The sequence below is a fragment of the Pleurodeles waltl genome, chromosome 1_1 (assembly GCF_031143425.1).
Source record: "Pleurodeles waltl isolate 20211129_DDA chromosome 1_1, aPleWal1.hap1.20221129, whole genome shotgun sequence".
Taxonomy (NCBI): domain Eukaryota; kingdom Metazoa; phylum Chordata; class Amphibia; order Caudata; family Salamandridae; genus Pleurodeles; species Pleurodeles waltl.
This window is the reverse complement of record NC_090436.1, coordinates 433,954,237-433,979,522: the sequence shown is the minus strand read 5'-3', so window position 1 is coordinate 433,979,522 and position 25,286 is coordinate 433,954,237. Positions and strand designations below refer to the sequence as shown.

At 44.2% G+C, this 25,286-nt stretch overlaps 1 protein-coding gene across 2 annotated transcripts in view; it reads left to right on the top strand.

Annotated features, from left to right (window-relative positions):
• Window positions 1-25,286, top strand: part of BDP1 (BDP1 general transcription factor IIIB subunit) — a 1,097,554-nt gene that overhangs the window by 989,374 nt on the left and 82,894 nt on the right. The window contains exons 41-43 of one of the 2 annotated variants that reach the window (XM_069224213.1): window positions 2,659-2,698; window positions 2,898-3,108; window positions 19,273-19,528. In XM_069224213.1, coding sequence (XP_069080314.1) covers window positions 2,659-2,698; window positions 2,898-3,108; window positions 19,273-19,528 — 507 coding nt within the window. The remainder of the gene's footprint in view (window positions 1-2,658; window positions 2,699-2,897; window positions 3,109-19,272; window positions 19,529-25,286) is intronic. The other variant, XM_069224223.1, reaches the window with a different exon arrangement.

The following is a 25,286-nucleotide window of genomic DNA, read 5'->3' as shown; positions in this document are numbered from 1 at the left end:
GCTGCGGCAGTCCGACCTCCACTGCGAGTGTGGCAGTCTTCAGACCGCCAGACTTGTAATCGGGCCCTAAGTCTTTTTTTCCAACCCTGCGTTAAGACCATGCTCTCCATAAAGCGGGAGTATCACATGGATTGGTCAAATGTATACAGACCCTTTATGCTAAAGCCAAATGATCCTTGGCTGTCCTTCCCAACCTCAATCTACTTGCAAAAAAGGGAGCCACTGTGGCTTTCTTAGGCAACATCCCTATAGCTGACATCTGCAAAGCAGCTACCTGGTCTCGTCCACACACTTTCACCAAGCATTGCTGGCAAGCTAACATTGGCTTGTAGTTCTCCTTACACTCTGTTGGTCATCTACAACAGTCTCTGGCTAGTCACCATTTAGGGGTGAACTGCTTTACAGTCTATGCACAGCTGGTCTGTCTACAGATATACATGCCACAAATGGAAAATGTTACTCTGTAAGCATCTGTTTGTGGCATGTAGTGCTGTAGATTCACATGGGCCTACCCTCCTCTTTGGAACCTTTTTAGTTGCAGAGGCCCTTTTTTTTCATTCATTGCATCTTATTCTGTGTCTCTACGCTTCTTTCCTATCCTCACCCTCCATGCAGATAAAACAATCTAACAGTGGAGTCAGTGCCCATGTGCATTACCAGTAATAGTTAGAGTCCCCATACCTCGTGACTCGAAGACTTGTTCAAAGAAAAGCAAGTTGCACAAGTCTGAGCCCAACACTAGATGGCAGGAGTATGCACAGAATGTGATTCTGCAGTAGTACATGCCACAAACAGATGTTTACAAGGTAATAAACATTTTCCTTACCCGCGCTGCCCAGACTACACTCGCAAGAAGGGGGCTACTATGGCTTTCATGGGCAAAATTCCCATAGCTGACATCTGTAAAGCAGCTACATTGTCCACTCCATGCACGTTCACCACAATTTACTCTGTGGATGTCTTAGCGCACCAACAAGCAAAGGGTGGCCAAGCTCTTCTGTGAACTCATTTTCAGTCTTCCTAACATCCTCTAGCTAGCCACCCCTTAGCGGAGTACTGCTTTACAGTCTATGCAGAGCATATGTATCTACACCTGTGCATGGTACGTGCAGAATACGTTACTTTCCAAGTAAGCGTCTGTTTGTGGCAAGTAGTGCTGTAGATTTACATGTGCCCAGCCACCTCCCAGGAAGCCTTTGCATGATTTTACACCATTCCTGTTCTATGCTTCACGGACATCCTCACCCAGTGTACGGAAAACAGTCTAACAGTAGAGCTAATGCCCATGGGCATTACTAGTCATAAGGGGAGTCACTATTCCTCATGACTCAAGAGACTCCTTCAAAGAGAAACAAGTTACAAATGTCCGAACCCAACACTAGATGGAAGGAATATGCACAGCATGTGTTTCTACGGCTACATATACCAGGAACTTGTCTTTTTACCTTAATGTTGCAAGTTTAGATACACTTGATAATCCATCTAGCTATACTCTCTTTGGTAAATGTGTGTTCTTTCTGTGCCTTGGTGAAAGTGGCAAAGAGTTACTGAGTTTTACTAAAGGGCCTGGTCCTATGCTTAGTATGCTTAGCATTAAGAGCCTTCGCTGTCACAGAGGCTGGCTGTGGAAGGTAAACCAGGAGCTCAGTGGTTTGATTGAGATTAAACTGGGATACTACTGTTGGGAGGACCTGTGATTTGGTCCTAAGGATGGGGAATTAATTGTATATTATTTTTCTTTTTTTTTCTTTTTCTTTTTCTTTTTCTTAACAGAGGCTCACCATTAGGGAGGGCATATGTATCGGAAGAGTGTCATGTTTGTAATTGACAAACCTATCTAGAGTTAAATGTGTACTGTAATTGGCATCATTAGTATATATCGTTTTTATCATGTGTTTAAAATAAATACATCCCCGATAAGCTGTGGCAGAAGTTCGAGTGCTGCAAGATGCCACAGTTATGGTGCCATGGTTTATGTGCAAAATAACCAGCATGCCAGTGTTTACTCATACCGATGGTCACTTGCCATGAAATGCAATTTGAGCATTATAGGCTCTAGCTTAATAAGTTAAATACAAGCATGGGCATTCTTAAGCTCGTTAATATTTTGTGAATTAAATTGGACCATTTACTTTCACTTACAAGTTTTCTTTTTTTTTAGTAAATGGTTTGTAAAGTTTGAAGAGACTGTTTAGGTTTATGTTCTGTATTTTGTGATTAACAGATTTTATAAATAGATCAGTGAATCTAAATGTATGGAATGGGCTATATATATTTAGCTTTTAAATTATTTTGGTTTACAGCCTAGCATTTGCCACAGGAGCGCAGTGGCAGACAGATTCCAAGTCAAAGATGGGCACAACAAGGGTAGTAGGGCAGCAAGAGTGTTGTCAGCTTGGAAGGAAGTATTTGGCCAATTGAAAGGGGTTTATGTTGGGAATGCAAAAGCACAGTCAGCCTGGATTTCAAATGGTCATTGCTAGTAGTACAGCTTGTTGCTTCTGTTTACCTATCTCTTCATGCTTATTGCCAAAGTATAGTATAATACCGCCAGATTGTTACTGACCTCGAGGTCTGCGTACCATAAAAAGTGTTTTAATTTTTTTTGTTTTTTATATTACATTATCCAAAATCTTATTTTTTTTGTTTTTAATGTAGACAATGCCTCAAGGATCACCTATTACTCCAAACAATGCTGGTAAGTAGATTTAATTTTAATTATAATTTTTAAATCAGGATTGTGAACAAGAGCATGTCGATATAACAATGTAAGAGTTTATAGTCTTCATACCTGTTGTAAAAACTACTTTTTAAATACTTCTGTAATTTCTGTGGCTCGTAGCCTGCTAGTTATGTATTTAAAAAAAATAAGAAACATTTTCCATTTTATCCTGCAGGTAGTCGTTTTTCCTCACTGGAGCTCAATGACCCTTTGTCTGCAAACCATTCAAGGAGAATATCCAAAATGCATTGCGAAGAAGGAATTGTGGCAAGCAAACGCCACGTGATAGTTTCAAGTGCAGAAAAAAGAAATGTCTCTGATCGGAAGAACAAACCTTCTGACCTCTTAGAAATGACAGCATCATCTTCCAAAAACACAAATACAAGGTAAATCTGGACATTCTTTTTGAGGGGGCAAGCAAATTGAAAAATGCCCGCTCAGTTATTGAAGGGTGAAAGTTGATTGTAATGGATAAAAATACTGTTCAGTTTGCCAAGTCTTTATCTTTTAAATAACTAAATTGCAGGTTGGGATTTTAGTTTATTGGGGTGTGGGGAGAGTGTAATTGTTGATTCTTATTAAGCGTGTTAAGCAGCTCCTGACTGTAAAGAAAATGGTTTCTTTGTTTGCACTGGAAAGGATGATTAAGGTGGTTCATTTTCAGAGGTTGGTAGATCTCATTGGGTCCTGATATTTTTGGTACTTCAGCCATGACTGCAGATGACTTCATAATAGTCGTCAATGAGGACAAAGTGGTTGATAGCAGATGGCAGGATCTTTGCCAGAATCTGATGGACAAGAGCCCATAGAAGGCAGTATTTTATTGATCTGAATTAACTTTAGGTTCAGGCAGTAACACATTCCTATTGTAAAGGGTATGATGTACTTTTGGGGAGTCTGATTGTTAGTGGCCTTTGTTTAGACTTCACTTAATTTGTCAGAGCTCAATGATGAGATTATGGTTCATGAATGTTGTCCTTTGAGTACAAGGCATGCTTATATTGCTGTTTACTATTTTTTTTAGACTGTATTTATTGATTTTCAAAACCAAACATGAGAACAACAGTGACATTTAACACTCGTACATTCCATATGATTAATGATTATGACAACAGTAGTAAGTAGAGGCATCACAGCAGTGTCCATCAACAAGATTGTACATTAGGAAGTACGTGAGCCCACGTATTTGACAATGAAGGGTTAGGGAAGGTACATAAAGCACATGGGTGATGGTCAGGAATAGACCCATTGACACAATTTAAGAATGAGTTGAGTAGGCCAGTGGTGCAGTCTGTGAATCAGGTGGGTGAGTTAAAAGGTGATCTCACAGAGGTCGCCATATATCTTTAGGTCTCAATGTGGGGAGCTGTAGTATAGCATAGATTTCGCTGGTAGTGTCACAGCAGATCATACTGTTTCTCCATGCCTTTATGGTAGGCTGCCTGCCTCTGCCCCAGCAGAGGGTCATTTCACGTTTGGCTAGTAGCAGGTCGATTGCTGTGTATCTACCTATCAACAGAGGTGTATCTGCCACATACCCCAGCAGTGCCATCAGAGGGACACGGTCTAAGTTGACTTCTGTCATCAGTGAGAGGTGTGTAAAGATATTGCCCCAATATTGGTGAATAGGGGGACAAATCCAGGTCATGTTGGCAAAGTCCGCGTCAGTCCTACCATATTTGGGGCAGCTAGATTGTTTGGTGGGCATCAAGTTTTGCAAGTTTGCTGGGGTAACATATGCCCGGTGCAGAAACGTAAAGTGGAGTAGTTTATGACGCTGCTAACCTACCCCGCCAAAGTACTGGAGAAAGCAATCAACGTACAGCTACGGAATTTCATTGAGGTCAACAACTCCCTGGATAGTTGCCAGTCCGGCAACCACAGCACAGAGACAGCCCTCCTGGCAGCCACCGACAACATCAGATTACTCCTAGACCGTGGCCACACCGCAGCACTCCTACTCCTTGACCTCTCAGCAGCATTCAACATGGTCTCCCACAGCACTCTGCGCACCCGACTCCACGACATAGAAATCAGTGGCACAGCGGTATGAACATTGTGTCATATTGCGATGACACACAACTCATCATTTCCCTCACCGACGACCCGGTCATGGCTAAAAGGAACTTCCACTGAAGAATGGGGCAAAGTCATCAGGGGCCAGAGGATTAGAGGGAATACATGATCTAAGAGCGGTGTGCATCCGGACAAGGAAAAAGTGATCCATTGGAGTAGCTTTGTCAAAAATAGGGTCCCAAGTGTGCATCAGACAAGAAGTTGCCAATCATAGTGATATTAAATTTCAGAAGGGTGCGTTGATCCACTCGTTCCTGGGTAGGTGGGATCCAAGGGTTATTGACTAACGGGAGTGAAGGAGAGTATAAGAGGGCTGTCCCTAGCAATCAGTCACGTTTTTGCCAAGCCCAGCATGTAGAGGAGAGTGTCTGCATGTCACCGGGTCACGCTTAATGGCTTGTGGAAGGCGGAAAGATAAAGACATGGGATCAGCATTATCTTTCTCAGGCACGAGGTGAGACTCCCTGGCATCGATATGTAAACCAATGTGCAGCAAATTGGGCTTGGCCAGCAAGATCGTGAATTTGAAAATCGGGTACTCCATACCAACCCCTGTCATATGGTATAACCATGGTTGCCCACTTAATCCGTGGTCACCGTTCAGCCCAAACCAAGCAAATTAGTAAGCCTTGAAGCTGGGCAAAAAAGGCGTTGGTTAATGGTATACAATGCTGTCGACTAACTATATTATTGCCATACACTATATCAACAGATGGGTGATGGTAGGCTAAGTGGTTTTGTGCCGGGAAGCAGTAATACCATGGCTTTGAGAGAGATCTCTAATCTTGTTGCTCACTTGACATAAGAGAGCAGTGTTTAGGTGAATGCATTCAGCAGGCTTTTCACAAGTACATCTGCTCATTTTAACAGACATTTTATTAGTTTTCCAAGCTTTAGGCTTCAACAGTACTTTTCACAAGTGCATCCTTTATCTGGATGTGATCTCAAATCTTTTCAAGTGATGTTCATGTGTCCACAAGTAAATATTTCTGATGGATACATATACCTGTGAATTCCTCATCTTTTGAATATCCCAGTGTGCAGAATTCGCGGAAATTTTTTCCATAGCTCTCCATATCGAAAAGTACGTCACAATGGAACGGCTCCGCAGACGACCCTGTCTGACTTCATCAGAGCCATGAGAAGTCCTTGCCGGCGTGCTGGCGTCAGTTCCCTTTTTTCTGTGCCTTCAAAGCGTTACAGTTTTCCTTAGCTCCATTGGAGATGCTCTGTATTAAAGGGAATATACATTATTTTTGTTATTCTAATGACAAGGTCTCCCCCTAAGAAATAAGTCTTTAGGCCATTTAGAGAATGCGGGGGTCACATGTCTGTGACAGATCCGTCTGTGGTTTGCCTTTGGTGCTTGAGCTATGACGACAACGTCGGGGAGCGTCCCTCCTGTGAGAGCATGAATCCTAAGGCCTTAAAGAAAAGCGAAGCCAAGCTTTTCCTGGCGAAGGCAAAGAAGGAGAAACAGGTCGCAGAAGGTTTCAACCTTGATCAGAGTCACCGTCTCATTGTTCCTCAAGGTCGTCCAGAAAGGAGCATAAAAAGAGGAGGTGCCATAGCCCATGGCACTGGTCATCTAGAGATGTGACTCCACAGTGGCGTTCACCTTCTCCGAAGTCACCCGAAGGTTCATAGGCGCGGTCGTTGGTGGAGATTCCGGAGACGCCAGTGCAGCAGTTTTTCCCAGTAACTTCCCCGGATCTGGAGTCAGAGGTTGTACCAATAATGCCAGACCCTTCTCAGCCTCAACAGCAGGAGCAAGACTTTCCGACCTTTCCAGCTCCTAGAGTAGATAGTCGCATTTTTTTATTGCCATGTATGGCATCTTTGGCAGGACCATGACCCACTCCGTGCACCGGCTGGCCTCAGCGGTCCAATGCCCTTCTCTTTCGGCGAGTTCTCTGCACTGTACCATCAGGCTCCATTCCTGCCTTTCTTAACAATGGCCCAGTTACCCTGATCTTCGCCAGCATTGAGGAAAATGACTCCTTCGCCGACTGATACTCGGAAAGAATCATCAACGCTAGTAGTGCCTGCTCTGACATCGGAGGGGTCTCAGCCGACTTTGCATCTCACGAGTTTTTTGTCCTGCATCACCAGAACCCAAGTCACTGGTGCAGGTGCCAACGCCCTATATACTCTTCTGATGCTGTTGATGGAGTTGAGGCTCGGGTCCAGGAAGGAAGCTCTGAGGCAGTTGGAGGAGCAACAGTATCTTGCCTCACATCCTTATCTGGACTCTGAGGAAGGAGAGATTATTTTCCCAAGTCATGCATTTGAGGGAGTAGAGGTCGCTGGTGGTTTGGATACTTCTCCGGAGTGAGAGTTGTTATCTCCATGGAGGTTACCTTCACCTGAAGTGACTTCTTACCACTCAGTCATTAGAAAAGCGGCTGAAATGTTGGACTTGTCTCTCCCAGCAATAAAGATGAAATCAAATTTATTGACAGACGTTTTTCACTCTTCGGTGTCATCAGAGCCTTTGCTGCCATTTAACAAGGCTTTGACAGAGGCAGTTTTGGAAATTTGGCAAAAGCTTATGTCAGACCCAGCGGTGTCAAGAGCAACCGCTAGGAGGTATAAGACTGCACCGGGTGACCGTGAGTTCCTGAGTCGTCATCCGATGCCGGAGAGTTTGGTGATGCAGGCCTCATGCTCTCCAAAGTGAATGTCTTGTTCCTTTCTATCTGCCCTGGCTGGAAGGGAGTCCAAAAGGATGGAACAGACTGCGAAAAAGATCTTTTCGTATGGTAGTATGGCACTAAAATCAGTGAATGCCTTTTGTTTGATGGTTTGTTATATACATGGCCTCATGGACGTTGTGTCCTACCGAAGCTACCAGATGACTTGCAGGCACCTTTTTTGGAACTGTTAAATGACAGTCAGGCTGTGGATAAGCAATTCATTCAGTTATGTCTGGATACGGGCAAATTAGTAGCCAAGGCGATGGGAACATCAGTCACCACGAGAAGGCATGCCTTGTTAGGGGGTTCTGGTTTTTCCACCGATGTTCAGAATACCCTGATGGATTAACCCTTTGACGGTTTCAAGCTGTTTGGTGCAAAGGCGGATTCGACCTTAGAAAGGTTTAAGGAGAGTAAAGCCACTACTAAATTGTTGGGTCTTCAGTCCCTCACCTCAACCTACAAACCGCTGCATAGATTTGGAGGATTTGGAAGAAGTTACTCCTTTCAGGAGACAACAGCAGCAGCAATCATCCAACCCCCTGTATAGTGCTTACAGAGGGCGTGACAGAGCGAGACAGAGAGGTGCAGCCCATCAGCCCTCCTCCATCTCCTCTTCTACCTCCCTGATGAATAATGCTGGAAAGCAGCCCTAGTTCCTTCACCTTACAGCATGCTTTGCCTGTGGGAGGGCAGCTGACTCATTTTCAACAACAATGGATGTCCATAACATCATACAATTTGGTGTTGGGCTTTGTCGAAAATGGATATGCCCTACCCTTCCAAGACTCCCCCCCCTTCTGCTTCAACACACTTATTGTTCGCAAGACCATCTACTTTTGCTCCAGCAGGAAGTCTGAGCCCTTCTTTTAAAGGGTGCAGTAGCAGGAAAAGAGTCACGGGTGTTATTTGAGCTATTTCCTGATCCCAAAAAGAACAGGAGTTTACGTCCAATCTGGGAACTAGGGATTTTGAATTCATTACTCAAACAGAAAAAATTCAAAATGCTGACCCTAGCTCAGGTTTTTCTTGCGCTGAAGAAAGAAGACTGGATGGTTTCCATCGACTTGCACGATGCATATTTTCACATCCGTATTCTGCAGTCTGACGGGAAGTACCTCCGGTTCATGGTGAAGACACAACACAACCAGTTTGCGGTCCTTCCGTTTGGACTTATTTCTGCACCTCTGTTCTTCAAAAAGGCGATGGCAGTGGTTGCAGCGCATCACAGAAGGGGGGGGGAAATGCCTGTATTCCCTTACCTGGATGATAGGCTGCTCAAAGCCAAATGTCCAAAGTTGGTGCTGCACCATTTTCAATTGACAACCCAGTTGTTGTTCAACCTGGGCTTTTTGTTAAACGTGCCCAAGACTCACCTGGAGCCCTCTCAGCACATCCTGTTCATGGGGGGCAGTACTGGATACAGAAATGAATCATGCCTACCCTTCTCCTCAGAGGATTCAAGACATTCAGGCTCTGATTCCGATGTTTCAGGATAGAGCGGTTGTTCCAGTCCATAAGGTCCTACGCCTGCTCAGTCAGTTAGCTCCCTGTATTCTGTTGGTCACTCACGCAAGTTGGCACATGAGGACTATCAAGCGGTGCCTCCACAAGCAGTGGTTTCAACACAATGGAGATCTCAAGGAGTCAGTAGGTATCTCCAGGGACACTGCAGTTGATCTTCAGTGGTGAACTGTGGACGGGTACCTTATACAAGGGAGGCCATTTTCCCCACCACCTCCGGTGACCACAGTGTTAACGGATGTTTCCACTATAGGGGTTGAGCCCATCTGGGGGATCTAGAGATCGAGACTTTGGTCTCCGGAAGAACAGATGTTTACATCAGTCTGTTGTAATTGCGGGTGATAAGTCTGGCTCTCAGGGCCTTCCTCCCTTCCATTTGAGGTCAGTTGGTACAAGTCTTGACGGACAACACTACTGGTACATCAAAAAGCAGGGAGGAGTAGGGTCGTATCTTCTCTGCAGAGAGGCTCTACAACTCAGAACCATCAGATTTGCATAGTAGCAAACCCTTTGGCCGGAGTTCTCAAAGTTCATGCAGGCAGTCTCAGCCGGCACTTTTCAACCAACCACTTTCCAGAGGTATTTTCTTTATGTCTTCAACTTATGGGGGACAACTCAGATAGACCTGTTCCCACTCGCGAGAATGCAAACTGCCCGTAGTTCTGCAGCCTCCATTATCTGATGCAGGGAGTGCTAGAGGACACTTTTCAGTTGGACTGGAGCAGCCATTTGCTTTACGTGTTTCCCCCTGCATACCTTTGATTTCTCAGGTCCTGAGGAAGATTCACCTAGACCGGGCCCAAGTCATATTAATAGCCCCGGATTGGCCAAGAAAGGTGTGGTATACTGATCTCAGTCAGCTCTCTCTGTGCCCTCCACTCAGTCTCCCTCACAGGGCAGACCTCTTCTCACACTCGCAGGGGCAGGCTCCACACCCCCACCTCCAGAGCCTGCACGTACATGACTGGAGATTGAACAGGGCGGCCTGAATTCCTTTTCTTTTCCTGCTGATGTTATTTTATTGATCAGGCGACACTCCACCAAGCTGTCTATGCTGATAGATGGGCCAAGTTTTTCAAATGGTGTGAAGAATGGCATGTTGACCCTTCAAAGGGCCACTTATCCTTTTGAAATGTGTACTTTCTTTAGCACAAAATGGTTGTGCAGCTGCGACAGTGAAAGGGTTATTTGTCTGCACTGTCGGCATTTATTTTTTTGGCTGACCAACCATCATTGTTTAAGTTCCCTATAGTTTTAAGGTTTCTTAAGGGTTTGACTAATATGTATCCCCCCCACTCCGTTCATCATGCCTCAGTGGGATTTAAATTTGGGTTTAACATACCTGATGGGTACACCATTTGAGCCTTTACATAGTTGCCCGTTGAGGCTCCTTATGACAAAGACTGTTTTTCTAGTGGCAGTCATGTTGACTAGACGGGTTAGCGAGCTGCAAGCCCCGTTTGCCACTTTTCATGCCAATAAGGTGGTTCTGAGAACCAGAGCATCTTTCCTGCCAAAAGTAGTGACCTCTTCTTTATTAGGGCAGTCACTTCCGACCATTTACCCTCCTCCCCAACCCTCAAAGGAGGAGGAAAGGCTGCATCGTCTGGATCCAAAGAGAGCATTGTGCTTCTCCATGGACAGGATGAGCAAATTTAGAACGGACGATCAGCTGTTCATCGACTACGTAGGCAAGATGAAGGGCAAAGCCGTCCACAAAAGAACATTGTCAGAGTGGGTCATTCTTTGCATAAAAATGTTATGCTTTGGCAAAGAAAGAACCACCCGAGGGTATAAGAGCTCATTTGACCAGAGCTAAGGCTGCTACATCGACCTTGGCTAGAGGTGTTCCTGTTGCTGATATTTGGAAGGCCTTTGGTAATGCTTTTTCTGGTGGATACAGTATCTACCTGTGGACTCCTCACTGGTGTCTGGTGGTTAGGCTCCATAGATCTTCCTCAGGGGATCTAGCCTTCATGACCCAGCACTGACTCTTGAGAGCTTGGTAAATGAGACCTCCATCAGCAGAACATAACTCTGTTCACTTATGCTACTGAAATACAATACAATCCACAACTCAACAGGAGTAAACTGCAGCTGCTCTAGGAAGCACTCAATTTGCTGAACTCTCCAAGACAACAACATAGAGATCATTGAAAGATTTCTGCCACTTCTACTCTCTCAAACGTAATACCAGGTATGACACTAAAACTCAAACTCTTTTACCTGCATACAGCTCTTACTCCTTGTTACTGTATTTAAGCCTTGAGCATATTTCAATAATCATCTTCTATAGAACATTGAATTACTTACATTTAAATTTAGTTCACCAGCATTGGTATAAATATTTCTCTTCATATCCGTCCTACCCTACGCAACCTTCACACCCACCAAGAGGTTGATGTTGGCATACATAATTGTACATATTCTTTCCTAACTAAAATGGTAGTTATGAGTTGAGGGACTGGATCAGCAGGACAGTGGCTGCTGGGAGTAAAGATGTCTTACTTATTCCATGAAAACAAGCCCTAATTCATGGCTTATCAAAATCAAGTATAAATTTTTGCACTATAAATATTCTCAAGGTTTTTCAGACAGAGAGCAGAAATATTGAAAATACATAGGGATTGCTTAAAGCTATCAATGCTAAATTATTGTGAATAACTTAATTGTATTCACAGAATTGATTTATGTACATTTGCTAATAGAAGCACTCCCATCACATCTTCTTTATAGTCTCATTATGCCCTTAGTTGAGATGGAGAAACTTAGGTAAAGTTTATCAGCAGGTGTGGAATAAAGAGTCATTCTGTTACGGGGCTAAATTGTACGTTCTAGATGTTCAACCTAATGGACCTGAAAATGTTTTCCTTCCCTGGTATTATGAGTCAGTGATGTAGCATATCACTTTAAGTTTTGAATAGGTGTGGAAGCTGTTAGTTTGCTCTAAGTTCTACAAGAGTCCATAACCAGCCATGGATGCCCATTTATCTTATACAGCTCTTTAGCTCATTTTTCTACTGCACCTAATGGGAGTCTCCACTGATTTCTTTTAATTTTTTCTTCCTTTGATACCTCAACTGACTAGAACATCTGCATCTTTTGACCATTTCATAGACCAACACGTGAGAACTGCAGTTACAGGTAAGTAACCTATTTCTGCTGAAATCCTGTTGTGTTATGATAACAATAATGTGCAGCTTAAACTATTTAGAAGAAGCCCATTTTAAAAAGGGCCAAAATCAGTACTTGTGAAAACTCATTGCTTTATTGTTTTGAAATCAAATCAGCATAGCACTGCAAAATACTGCAATTTCATCAGGCTTTTAATTCTTTGATTTTTATTTTTTCTTGTATAGAAATTCAGTTTTTATTGGGCAAGAGTTTGACATGGAAATATTGTTGTCTTTCTTTTTCGTTTTTTTTTTTTTTTTACAAAGCACTATCTTGAGGAACATGAGAAGGTGGCAGAGCAAACACTAAATAGTAAATGACTATAACATACGATTGAGAACACACATCTCAGGCTTTCTGTCACAAGGAGCCAGCAGACATTCAAATGAATAATGGCTGTCTTGTATACATAGCATGGGCAGATTGGAAAGCATTATAGATTTACAGACTTCCAAATATTACAGGACTATGGCCCTCATTCTGACCCTGGCGGTTTGAAACCGCCAGGTCAGAGGGCCGCGGAAGCACCGCCAACAGGCTGGCGGTGCTTCATGGGCAATTCTGACCGCGGCGGTAAAGCCGCGGTCAGAAAAGGGCAACCAGCGGTTTCCCTCCGGTTTACCCCTGCCCAAGGGAATCCTCCATGGTGGCGCTGCTTGCAGCGCCGCCATGGGGATTCCGACCCCCTTCCCGCCAGCCTGTTCCTGGCGGTTTACACCGCCAGGAAGAGGCTGGGGGGAACGGGTGTCGTGGGGCCCCTGCACTGCCCATGACGCTGGCATGGGCAGTGCAGGGGCCCCCTAACAGGGCCCCATAATGATTTTCAGTGTCTGCCTTGCAGACACTGAAAATCGCGACGGGTGCAACTGCATCCGTCGCACCCCTGCAAATCCGCCGGCTCCATTCGAAGCCGGCTTCCTCTTTGCAGGGGCTTTCCCGCTGGGCCGGCGGGCGATCTTCTTGAGATCGCCCGCCAGCCCAGCGGGAAAGTTGTAATCACCGCCGCGGTCATTTGACCGCGGTGCGGTGTTTGGGCGGTTTACGCCCGGCGGGCAGCGCCCGCCGAGGTCGGAATGACCCCCCTATATGTTTGTGGCATATGTTCCTGTAGATACACATGATCTGCATGCTTTTGCCATCTAGTGTTGGGTTCAGACATTTGCCGTTGTTTTACTTCTAAGAAAGGCTTTGGAGTGAAGAGCTAGATTGTGACTCCACTTCTAGTTGGCAATGCACAGGTGCACCAACTCCATGTTAGATATTTTTTTACTGCCATTGGGTTTGGACATGTACTGATGGGGCTCTGAGATTTGACATGTTGCACATTTTCTTTTGAGCGCGCATGGTAAAGCTCAACACCACAACTGAGGAAAATCTTTGACATCCACACTCTTCTTAATGACACCCTTTGGTGACCGACATCCGTTAGTTGATTCCCAACCACCAGGGCCTTGGGCTTACGTTAGGGACATTTGCCCCCTCATCTTCAACAACTTCTTTGTGGAGAATGCACACAGTGTAATAGAATAGATGCCCTTCCAGTACTGTCCTCAGTACCACGTGAAGTAACCCATGGTAACCTTTGCCTCCCCCAGCCACGGTGATGCTGCATGTGAAGCTTCTCTCGCCTTTTGGTTGCAAAAAACCCTCTGATTCTGATGGGAAAGACATTGGGTGCACCAGAAAGTGTACCAGAAGTTCCTGACTTCAGAGCCAACATCTTCTGAGAACAGGCTCCACTCTGCTTTGCGGAAGGTGAGGATATCAGCCTTTCGAGCATTTCACCCCACCAACCATCGCCCACTCCAGAGGCAGTCTTCTCCAGTGACTCAGACCATTAGGGCAGAAGAAGAGGTTGCTTTGGCCTCCACAACAAACAGGCCTCAAACATAGACCTCTGCCAGTTGTGACAACTGTTCATGGCGACACTCATGCTAAGCCGAGGCCTCGCACAGAGGTAGAGCACAGCCCTGAGGAAGTCTGGGTCCAGCCCTAAGCTGAAAGGATTTCAGCCTCTAGAGCTTTTGGCTGACACTGATCAAAGGCCTTAGAGCTGACAAAGCTCCCACGCAATAGTAACAACCCTTCACACTTCTAGCCCAGAGATCCTGCAGATGCCTCAATTCGAAGCCAAAGACCCCTTTAATGTTGGCACCAAAACCATCTTTAACTCTGAGGCCACCATCAACGTCAAATATCCCATTGACAACGAGCTCCAGGGACTTGAAGTAGCCCTTGAAAGACTGCAGGAGGAGCTGGACGCTAAGGCATCATGATTCATCCCTTGACTGCGAATTTGGCAATGTCACCTCTGCTGAAACCTATTAAAACTCTGCCTCGGAAGAGGAGGCTTCCCTTTGCGGAGGAACCTGCATCAGAACATGTTCATGCTTCCAAGTGCAAGAAACATAGAGACAGAGGAATCAGCCCTCCCCATTAACACCTTGTCTCTCTACCCACCTCCTCTAATTCCTCCAGCACCACGCCCACCTCTGTCTCCGCCACCACCTCCATGACCATTCACAACACCTCCACAGTTGCCAGAGGATTACCACATTCCTTGTATGACCCAGGCAGCCCCTTTGGCACTGCCAACCCTAATAAGACACCTTTTGAGCAAGGGCCCACAGGCACCCTGCGGAACAACTGTGATGTTTATCCTTAGGCCTAGATCAAACCCATGTTAAGGCATCTCCCCCTGATGACACCAAAGCATACCACAAGTTCATCCACCAGGCTTTCACAAGGTGGACATGTACATCCTTCATGAGGAAAGACTAAATAGGAAATGACTATTGCATACGAATGAGAGCACAAATCTGAGACTTTGTCACAAGGTCTAGCACTTGTGGAAATGTTGTCCAAGTATTAGTGGACAGTGCATTTCTTGCGCAAGCTAAAAACGCATGTTAAAATCAACTTGTGACACAAAAGTATAAATGCTCTTCCAGTGACCCTGCCTACCTCAGGGGTCATGTCCCACTTAACTCTCTGTTGTCCACACTGCGTGAAGCAGGCTTTCATCCAATCCACGGGCAATGGTCCCCAGCCCGCCAAGTAGAGCGGAAAGATTGATGTTTTGGTCAAAAGAGTGACAGTGGGGGCTATCACCACTGAAGGATAGTGAACTTTGTGGGGCTCCTCTCCCGCTATGACACAGTATATTGGGAGTAGATGCTGGCGATAATCAAGCATCTCCCAGAGGAATTTAGGAAGAGAGGGGAGAAAATAGTCTTAGAGGGTAAGACTATGTCAAATGCTACCATCAGCTAAATCCTGAACACTGAGCACACTGCTTCCCACGGAGTGAAACTCTATGTCCTCATTAGGCGCCAGTCTCACTCTGTATTTCAGGGTTGAAACGAGGGGGCCAACAGCACATCCTTAACCTGCCCTTCAATGAGGAACATCTATATGGGCCACATTTTTATGTTTTTTTGAAAAAATTAAGGACATGTATGTTGCTAATTTGATGGGTCCCCTTTACACCCTGGTTGTCAGAGTCTGCTTTTGGAGGTAGCAGCCAAGAGGAAACTTCACGGCTGACTCCACAGATCCCACTCCTACATATTAGAGACCACCTTTCCACCAGTAGGCAAGAAAAGGCGGCAAGAGGGGTGTTGCCTACAAAGGACATAACAGCAAAGCTAGAGGTAGAAGCGGCTCCCAGAAGGGAGCTTCCACCTCCAAACACTGACATTCCCCTAATAACACATCATCTGTGAAGGTGAGAGGGGAACTGCAGAATTTCATCTCTCGCTTTAAGGAAATCACATCGGATTGGTGGGTACTAGGAGTGACGTACTATGTCTACTGCTTAGAACGTCTCACAACATCCCACTCTGTTCCCCACACCCTGAGCAAAGAACATCTCAACATTCGGGAGGAAGAGGTCCAAGTGCTTGTTTCAAAAGGGCCGCAGAATCCATGCCCCCTCACCACTGGGGTAAGGGAGTTTACTCTCTTTACGTCTTTATCCCCAAGTAGGACAACTCCCTCAGGCCAATTCTAGACTTCAAGCCCCTTAATCACTATATCCTTTCTAAACATTTCCACAAGCCAACACTTGATGATGTCATCTCTCTACTTCAACAAGGCGATTACATGATGGTGCTAGACCTGAAGAATGCCTATTTCACATTCCCATCCATCCTGCCCATTGACTCTAAATCTGGTAAGTGGCCATCATTACTATTACTTCCTTTTGGGGTCACCACTCCCTCTGTGGTCTTCACAGAGTGCCTGGCCTGGCATCTGCGTTTCCCCCTACCTCAACAACTGGCTGCTCAAGAGTGCAGGCAAGCACCAATGCCTAGCACACATCCAAGTTACCTTCTCCCTGGTCCACAACTTAAGTGCCACCAAATTTCACCTGCAACTTCTCCAAATTCAGTCCTTTCCAGGGTCTGAACTCAGTGCAGTTCCAGTCTGCGGAGGCTATCGGCATTCCAGCTGTTGTTACCTCTTTTTCAGCTTAATCGTCAACTTACAATCAGAACTCTGATATGCCTGCAAGGCATGATGTATCGCCATAGTATCCCCATGCCTGGCTCTACATGCATCCACTGCAATATAGTCTTTTGGATCAGTGTTCAGAAGCAGAGGCTCAATGAGAAGAGCTAGTGTTGGTAAAGGCTGGCATCCGTCACTTTCTCCAGCGGTGGTACAGCAACAACCTGTTGTAGGGCAGGCCTTTCCAAGATCCCAGTCCACTAGTCACCATTGTTGCCACTGGCTGGGTCATCCCTCATCCATATGACCATACAGAGGGTCTGGGCCCCTCATCATCAGGGCCTGCGAATCATCGCTAGCTACTTGCTGTACACTGCACTTTCAAAGCTTTTCTTACAGTCTTTTGAAGCAAAGTAGTCTCCATCGAGACAGATAGCACGACCAGCACAAATAATCTCCAAAAGCAAGATACTACTCTCTCTCCCTCTGTCACTTGTGCAGTAGACCTGGCATTGGGGTAGTCTGTCACTGCATAAACTTTCTGGTAAAGACCCTTCCATGTGTGGACGACGCTTGACTGACGTGCTCACCAAGACGCATCAATAAGTCCACAAGTGGGAAATCCACCCTGAAGTCCTACTCCAGTGCTTCCAGCACTGGGGCACTGTACCCATAGATCTCTTTACCACTCGCAAAAGCGCAGAATGCCCAGGCTTTGCCTGCAGGTCCCCATACCCACAGTCCATGGGCAATACACTGTGGATGAACTGGTCAGGGATCTTTGTGTATGCTTTTTCCCCTCTCTGTCTCCACCTGTGCAGTGCTGAAGATGAGGGAGGCATCCCAAACCCTGATCCTGGTAGGCCCCCATGTAAGCAAGAGTGCTGTGGCATTTGGCACTCCTTGAGAGGTCAGTCAGCCCCCACGAGACGCTCCCTAGCAGGCCCAACCTTCTCATAGCAAAAATCATGGTCAAATCAGACACCCAGATTCCAGACAGTTCAATCTAGAATTTTGTCACTTGTGCCTTCCACAAGGAGGCATAGACTTCATACATAGGTCCCATAGGCCTACCACACAAGCCTGCTGTGCAGCGAAATGGAAGAGATTAGTCCACTGTTGCATCTCCAAACACCTAGACCCCCTCAACCCTACTGTCTAGGACCTTATCTGTTACCTGCTCCATTTGCCGAAATCAGGCTTTGCATGCACTTATGTACGTCTCTATTTGGAAGCCATAGACGCTTAGATGGAAAACAGGAAACACTTCTCCTTTCACATCTCTGTGATTAAGGCCTTCTTGGAGGACCTCAAAAGGATCATCCCTCCCAGAGTCCCACCTGCCTTGAGTGGAGTCTGAGTGTGATTCTTACACAGCACATGCTTCCCTCCTTGATCCTATGCACTTTTGCTCTCTACAGTTCCTCTCCTAGAGTAGCTTTTCTCTGGCCCTCACTCTACAAGAACCTGTCATTGTGGGTCACAAGAACAGAGTAGTACTCTAAACCAACCCAAAGTTGCACCCCAAATTGGATTCTCCTTTCCACCTCAAGCAAATTATAGAGCTCCTAGTCTTATTCCCTCAACCAGACTCTCTAGCAGAAAGATCTCTCCACCCCTTAGACATCATGTCTCATGTTACATCCATAGGACCAAGCCATTTCTACAAAGCTGCTAAGTTTTTTGTAGGCTTTGCCAAATCAAACAGTGGGCAACCTATTTCTAAGGCAGGAGTTGGAAGGTAGATAGTGACGTATGTGCAAACCTGCTATCACAAAACCAAAAGATCCCTCCCAGTTACCTCCAAGTCTGACTCTCTACGCAAAAAAAGTAGCAACCATGGCCTTCCGTATGCTATATTCCGCTGACATATGTAAAGCAGCCACTTGATCAACCAAACAGTTTTACCAATCACTACTGTGTGGATATCGTAGCCCACCAATAGGCGATGGTTGGCTAAGCCATTTATTTCAGACATCTGCATCATCCACATGCTAGCCACCACTTGTAAGGAGCATTGACTAACAGTCTGTTAAGAACATGTGTATCTACAGCAACTCATGCTGCAAACTGAAAATGTTACTTACCCTGTGTCTGTACCGGGCGTTTAGAGCTATAGATTCACATGGGCCCACCCTTCTCCCCCAAAAAGTGAGTCTTCTTACAGATCTCTTCCTTATTAACTTGCTTTCATAATACAAGTGCACCACTCCATGCTACTCCCCCTGCTGTGCAAAAAACAATCTAACATGGAGTTGGTGCCAATATGCAGTGCCTACTAAAGTTGAAGTCACACTCCATCCTGTGATGCCAAAGCCTTTCTTCGAAGTAAAACAACCTGCACATATTCAAGCCCAACACTAGATAGGAGGGAGTGTTCAGAGCATGTGAAGCTACATCATTACACCCTATAAACAGATGCCTACAATTGTAGTAACACTTTCCATATGCACTAGGAATGTTAGGTAAAGGACCTTGTGGCTAGTGTGATAGGGGAAACAGTACTTCCCTCAATAGAAAATGTAGTGCACTGATTTGTGAAAAGAAAGAGATATAGTTATAGTAGTGACTCAGCTGTATTATTCAATCATTGATTATTGCTTGTTCATTTTTATTTTTCCTAAACAGGCCTGCACGAAAACCTCGGGGATTTTTACCATTACTTTGCAAGAAACCTGACATTGAAAATGATATGATTATAAATAACAGGCAAAGCAGGCTTGGACAGTCTCCTGTGCCAGCTCAGTCACATGATCCAAAAAGGCTTCCATCTATAAAAAGCACTATTGATGAAAAAACAGTACATAATGTGGTATCAACAAAAGTACCTTCCAGTGTAGATGAAACCAAAGAGCATGGTAGCACTAGCCATACTTCAACCTTGGTATGTTAACAGTTCTTTGTTGTGTGGAAACTGTGTGTGCAATAATGGCAGAATGTCAAGGGCACTTCCTGATGTGTTCACATATGACTACAAGTCCACCAGTGATGTAGTTATGATTAATTGCACCTGAAAATACATCCTTGTGTGGAAGAGTGGCTGGGGTCTGAGGGGAATGACTAATCGTATCTAGTCACAAGCAACTAATCCTAGTGTATTTTCAGTATGGGCACACAGCTGCCATACTTTTAATGCTACATTACAAATATTTCTAAACAAACATGCTATGTGTATATAAAACAAAGTGATATAAAAACTCCTATTCTTCTATGTACTGTGAAATATGAGGAATATTTCACAGTTCCTGTGAAGTATTGATTTCATCATCATAACAGCCCCAAAACCAATCTTCAGAGCTTTCCTGATGTCTGGGCTGCTATACTTGCACAACGTGGAAGTCCATATTATGCAGCAAGGTTTCCTGAATTATGTTGCAAAAAAGCAACTTAGCAGCACATTCTCTGGCAGTACTATTCCCCAGTATTGAATCTTTCATAGATTCACTTACTTGAATCGTTCCCCATTGTTGAAGTGGAAGTCCTTCGGTATAAATAGAAGGCAGTACTGTTTAACACATCATTTCATACGAACAAAACTCCAGCCTATCACGTGACAACACCGTCTAGAACACTCTCTTCAGTGGCTTCACTCCTTCAAATTTTGTACCACACGTTGTGTGGTAGGAGTCTCCCTGAGCTCTGGCAGTTTGGTTCCAGTTTTCATATATAAAGAGTTATTCTTCCAGAAATCCAGCTGCAGCCTAACATCTACTAAATACCTGACTGTTCAGTGTGTCAGATTCAGTAAAGAAAGGACCTTTCAGACCTTGTGGAACTTGTAGAAAGAAAAGACTGTACTCAGAAGATTCTCACAAAGAGTGCATGTACTGTCTCCATCCTTCACATAAGGTAAAGTACTGTAGAATCTGACGTACCTTTTCTTCTAAAACATTGTAGGATCAGGAGTGGAGGCTTTTTATTTGGCTCTAAAAACTAAAATGTAAAGAAACTCCAGTTTCTGAGGAGGATAGTGAGTATTCCTCAAAGACAAATTAAGCCTCATAAAAGGGAGAGATCACAAGTTCACATGCCTCCAGAGTCAACAAAGAAGGCATTAAAAAAGACTCATGGGTCATCGGGAGAGCGTAGGACAATAGCTGAACCCTCTCAGAAACACGAAAAGGAGAAAGTCTTCTCAGAAAACATCTAATGTGAGCATATCACTCCTTCTCCAAGTCTGTCATTATGTTTTAAGAAACTCTCTGCACTGTTGTTGATGCAAAAATCTGCCTTAATGGCAACTAGCAAACAGCCTAAAAAATGATCATCCTTGACGATGACAATGGCAATGACAAGTACTACATCAGCAGTAGCACTGTTGATTAAGAAACTGATGACAGTGCATTTGACGATGGAAATTGTAACATCGCCTACAGTTAAAGCCCCGATTAAGTCGTCACTGACATCTTCGATTATACTGTCGATGGGGGAGAAAATGCATTATAAGACATTACTAAAGCTCGAACATACCTCCCCAAGTAGTGTCTTACCACTCCCAAAAACCTGCTTATTGGATGAGGAAGATTCAAAGGACCAAGGAGCAGCCCATAGTCCTTATGAGCAAATATCAAAAAAAGAAGAAGACGACAAATACTTTGAAGATTATTATTATTTCTCAAGAGCACAACAATATGCCAAAAAGCCTATTCAGTATTTAAATCAATACCAACATTATACTCCTCACCAGCTCCCTGAAGGCACGGTTCAGATGCTCATAACTTTGGTAAATGACTTAGGAAGTATGTTGCAGGATTACTATGAAAGGTTCCCAGATCCCACAAAAACTTCATCTCCAACACAGCATATGTGGCCTCCACAGTCTCCTCAGGTACACCCTCCTGCTCTGCCTCCACACCATAATTTTCTGGCGCCTTTAAATCTTGCAATTCCAGCAACAGGTCACAGAATGTGCTCCAATAAAGATAGAGAGAATGGAGAAATACAGGGCAATCAAGCAACACCAAGTGAACGGGGTGATTACCTGATTTTAGCTGCATATCCAGTAGATTCACCACCTGGTGACATTGGAGGTTTTCATAATTAGATGGAAAGGGCTGCAAAAAGGTTTGCTCTCCCAGTGCCTATAAAGCAATCAGTCTGCTTTTTATACAATTTAAGGTTTTATAACATGTTAAGGAACTTGATAGAAAAGTAGGTAGGGCAATCCCTTTTATAAATTTTATTTGTGAGGAAGGTATAAAAATGGTGAAGAATCCAACTGCAGTCGCTGCCGTTTTACCTAGGTTGGATCAGAAATATAAAGCACCAGAAAGTTCACCAGCATGCTAAACTGGCCATCCAAACCAGACTCTGTAATAATGAGAGCAGCTCAACATCGCTACAGTAATCCGTCCACACCCATTTCAAAACCGCCTGTTGAATGCTTAGATAGCATAGGGAAACATTTTCCCACCATGTCCGCAATTACAGTTAGAACTGCCAACTCGTTGGCTATTTTCAGCCATTATGACAGACAAATATGGTCAGACATAGCCATATGCATAGATTGCTCACCTGAGGATATTAAGTAGATGCGAAAAAGATCCTACAAGAAGGAGAAAAAACTTCTTCTGAGAAGATAGATTTTTGTCTGCTAGTGGGAGCTGCTGTTCTCTGCAGATGGAAGGCTGAAAGACATGTCATTCAGGCTAGAAGTTCAACGTAAGATCTTGAATATACTATATGATGAGGAAGCATTATCTGGCAAATACATGAATAATGCCCTACAGGCAATAAAGACTGACAGGGACACAACAAGATCATTAGACATCTTATTAATGAGGAGAATTCCTTTTCAAAGAAAAAGAGGAAGAGAGCTGCTATTGTACACAGGATGATATCAGCCATATAGGTATGAGCACCTTCAGCAGCAGTATCGACCTTCATGCCATCAAAAACAATTTTGACAGCCGCCCCAGCAGCATATAATAAACAAGCTCCACGAAGGAAGCAGACTTTCCAAGGACTGAGCACTTGTTGAACACAGTCACAACATTATGGTGCGAGTTACACCCTCTCAGCCCCAGTAACCAATTGGGAGTCCATCACAAATTATTTACATCAGTGGAAATAAATAACAGACAGGTGGGTTTTGGATCTAATCACTTATGGCCATACTTTGTAATTCAGTTAAAGGCAGTGCTTAATTTGTTAAGAAAAACATGCTCAAAGCTCTCCTCTGAAACACTCGGCTGCTGCAATTAAATGTGCGAGCATGGAATACTGAGGCAGCGTAACACTAAAGCCATGTTGGGCCTCTTTAATCTATTTAGAGCCACTCTCTTCTCCTTCAGCTCACTTTTGCAGCTTTCTGCTTTCTCTCTTTGTGACGCTTTTTCGTTTATCTCTTCTTTCGTCTTTCCCATATGTGTCTTTTGCTCGCAGTTAATGCTTGAGGCATAAACATAAGTGCTGGCCCTCAAAAAAAAGTACCGGAGTTCCACAACGAAAATCACCGGCTCAAATTAGGGAAACAACTGTTTTGCATGGTAGTCTTCAATACATCCTTCACCTTCTCAATCACATAGATTATAACATTGGATCTCTGGGATGCCTATTTTCATATACCAAATCACCCAGAACGCCATAAGCTTCTATATTCATGGGGGTCGGCCCTCATTAATGATTCACAATTCTCCTTTTTTATCCAAATCAGCCCCTCACATTTTTACAAAATGACTAGTTTCAGTAGCAGTTCTCTAAGACAGAAATGATTTCAGGTATTCCTATTCCTTGGTGAATGGTTCATAAAAGCACCAATTGCTTGGCAGACGAAGGGAACAAGAGCTTGTCTAACACTGTTCGGCGACCTGAGTCTTACTCTCATTCCACAAAAAATCTTTGCTCAGTCCATGAACAAAAACATTATCCTAGGAGCAGGTCTAGACATACCTCAAGACAGAGCCTTCTTGACAGAGGAAAGACAAGTCATGCGTAGGGTCTTAGTGCAAGAATGACTGAAAAGAAAGTCTATTTCAGTTCACCTATTTAAGTTGCTTCTAAGGATGATGTTGTCTTTTATATCTCTGGTCCCATTTTGCCACCTCAGAATGTTTCCTTTAGTCGCAAGAGTTAGACAAACAATGGCTTCAAAACCAAGGTTAATTCAACAATATAACCCTATTCATTTTGGACATGAGAGAATCTCTACCCTGGTTGATGAAAGATATAAATCTGTTAATTGGATTAAGCTTCTTACCTCAGATAGCTGATTTCGTTGTTGCAGAAGGCCATTCACTAGAGAGATTGGGGGCTCAGCTACTGGGTTTAAGAATCAGTGGCAAATGGACTCAGCATCAAATGAAGCTACATATAAATATACTGGAACTCATGTCAGTGGCATTGAGCCTGCAGTCTTTCCTATCCAGGATAAAAGGATTGTCAATATTAATCTGCACAGACAATACCAGCAGCATGCATTATATCAGCAAGCAAAGGGGTATAAGATTTGTCCCGAGAACCCCAAGAAACATGAAAGTGGGCTCTGAGCACCAAGTAATAGTCAAAGCAGAGCATGATTCAGGAACACACAATGTTATAGCAGATATGCTGAGCAGAAACTGGAACAGCTGCCACAAGTGGGAGCTCAACCAAGAAATTCTAAACTGCATCTCCAATCTTTGGGGCAGGCCAAAATTACATCTGTTTGTGACTCAGCAGAATCGAAAACTGATTCTAGCAAGTTGGCACCCCCAGCTGGGGTCATGAAGAATGCATTCTTTATCATATGGTCAGGGATATTTGCCTATGCTTTTCCACTGTTACTGCCAAACCTTCTCAGCAAGTTGACGAGAGAACTGTACTGAATAGTTGTAATCGCTCCAAAATGGCCCAGACAGCATTGGTTCACTGAGCTTCTACTCCTATTGCAGATTAGTCACGTTCAACTAAAACCTGTACCCACGTGAAGCACAACCAAATACTTCATCCAGACTTGTAATCCTTACACTTGCAGCCTGGCTCCCGAATTCAATGAGTTTGCAAGCTTAAAAATTCCAGAAAACAGTAGAGAAATTCTTGCCCAAGTCAGAGCTGATTCTGCCAACAGGACGTACCAGCTTAAATTGAAGGATTTCTATTTAGGGTGCCAAAAGAACATCACCTTATCTCAGCACCACTGGAACATATTCTGCCCAGTTTTCTGCCTTTAGCAAAATCAGGTATGGTTCATACTTCAATTAAAGTGCACTAAGCAGCAATTTCAAGATTTAGAAGATCGTCTGGTGGGCCACCTTAGTGGTCCTGTAGCATTTTCAAACAATTTCCTAAAGGTCTTCTCAGAGTCTTTCCTCCAATAAAGCAACCTCCTCTGTCTTGGAAGCTCAATACAGTGCTCTCACAACAAATGAAGTCTCCATTTGAACCCATTCACAAAGCCAACATGCATTTTGTATCAAGGAAAATGGCACATTTGACATCAGCAAGAAGAATTAGTGAAATGCAGGCCTTCACAATTAAAGAACCATTTATGCTGTTCAAAGATAGTGTGTTTTTACAAACCAACCCTAGATTCATCAGTAAAGTTCGGACTGGTTTTCATTTAAATGAACCAATTGTCCTGAAAACGTTTTCAGAATCCACAGGAAACGGCAATCTTCACATACATTGGACATTAAAAGATGCCTGAAATTCCATTTACACTG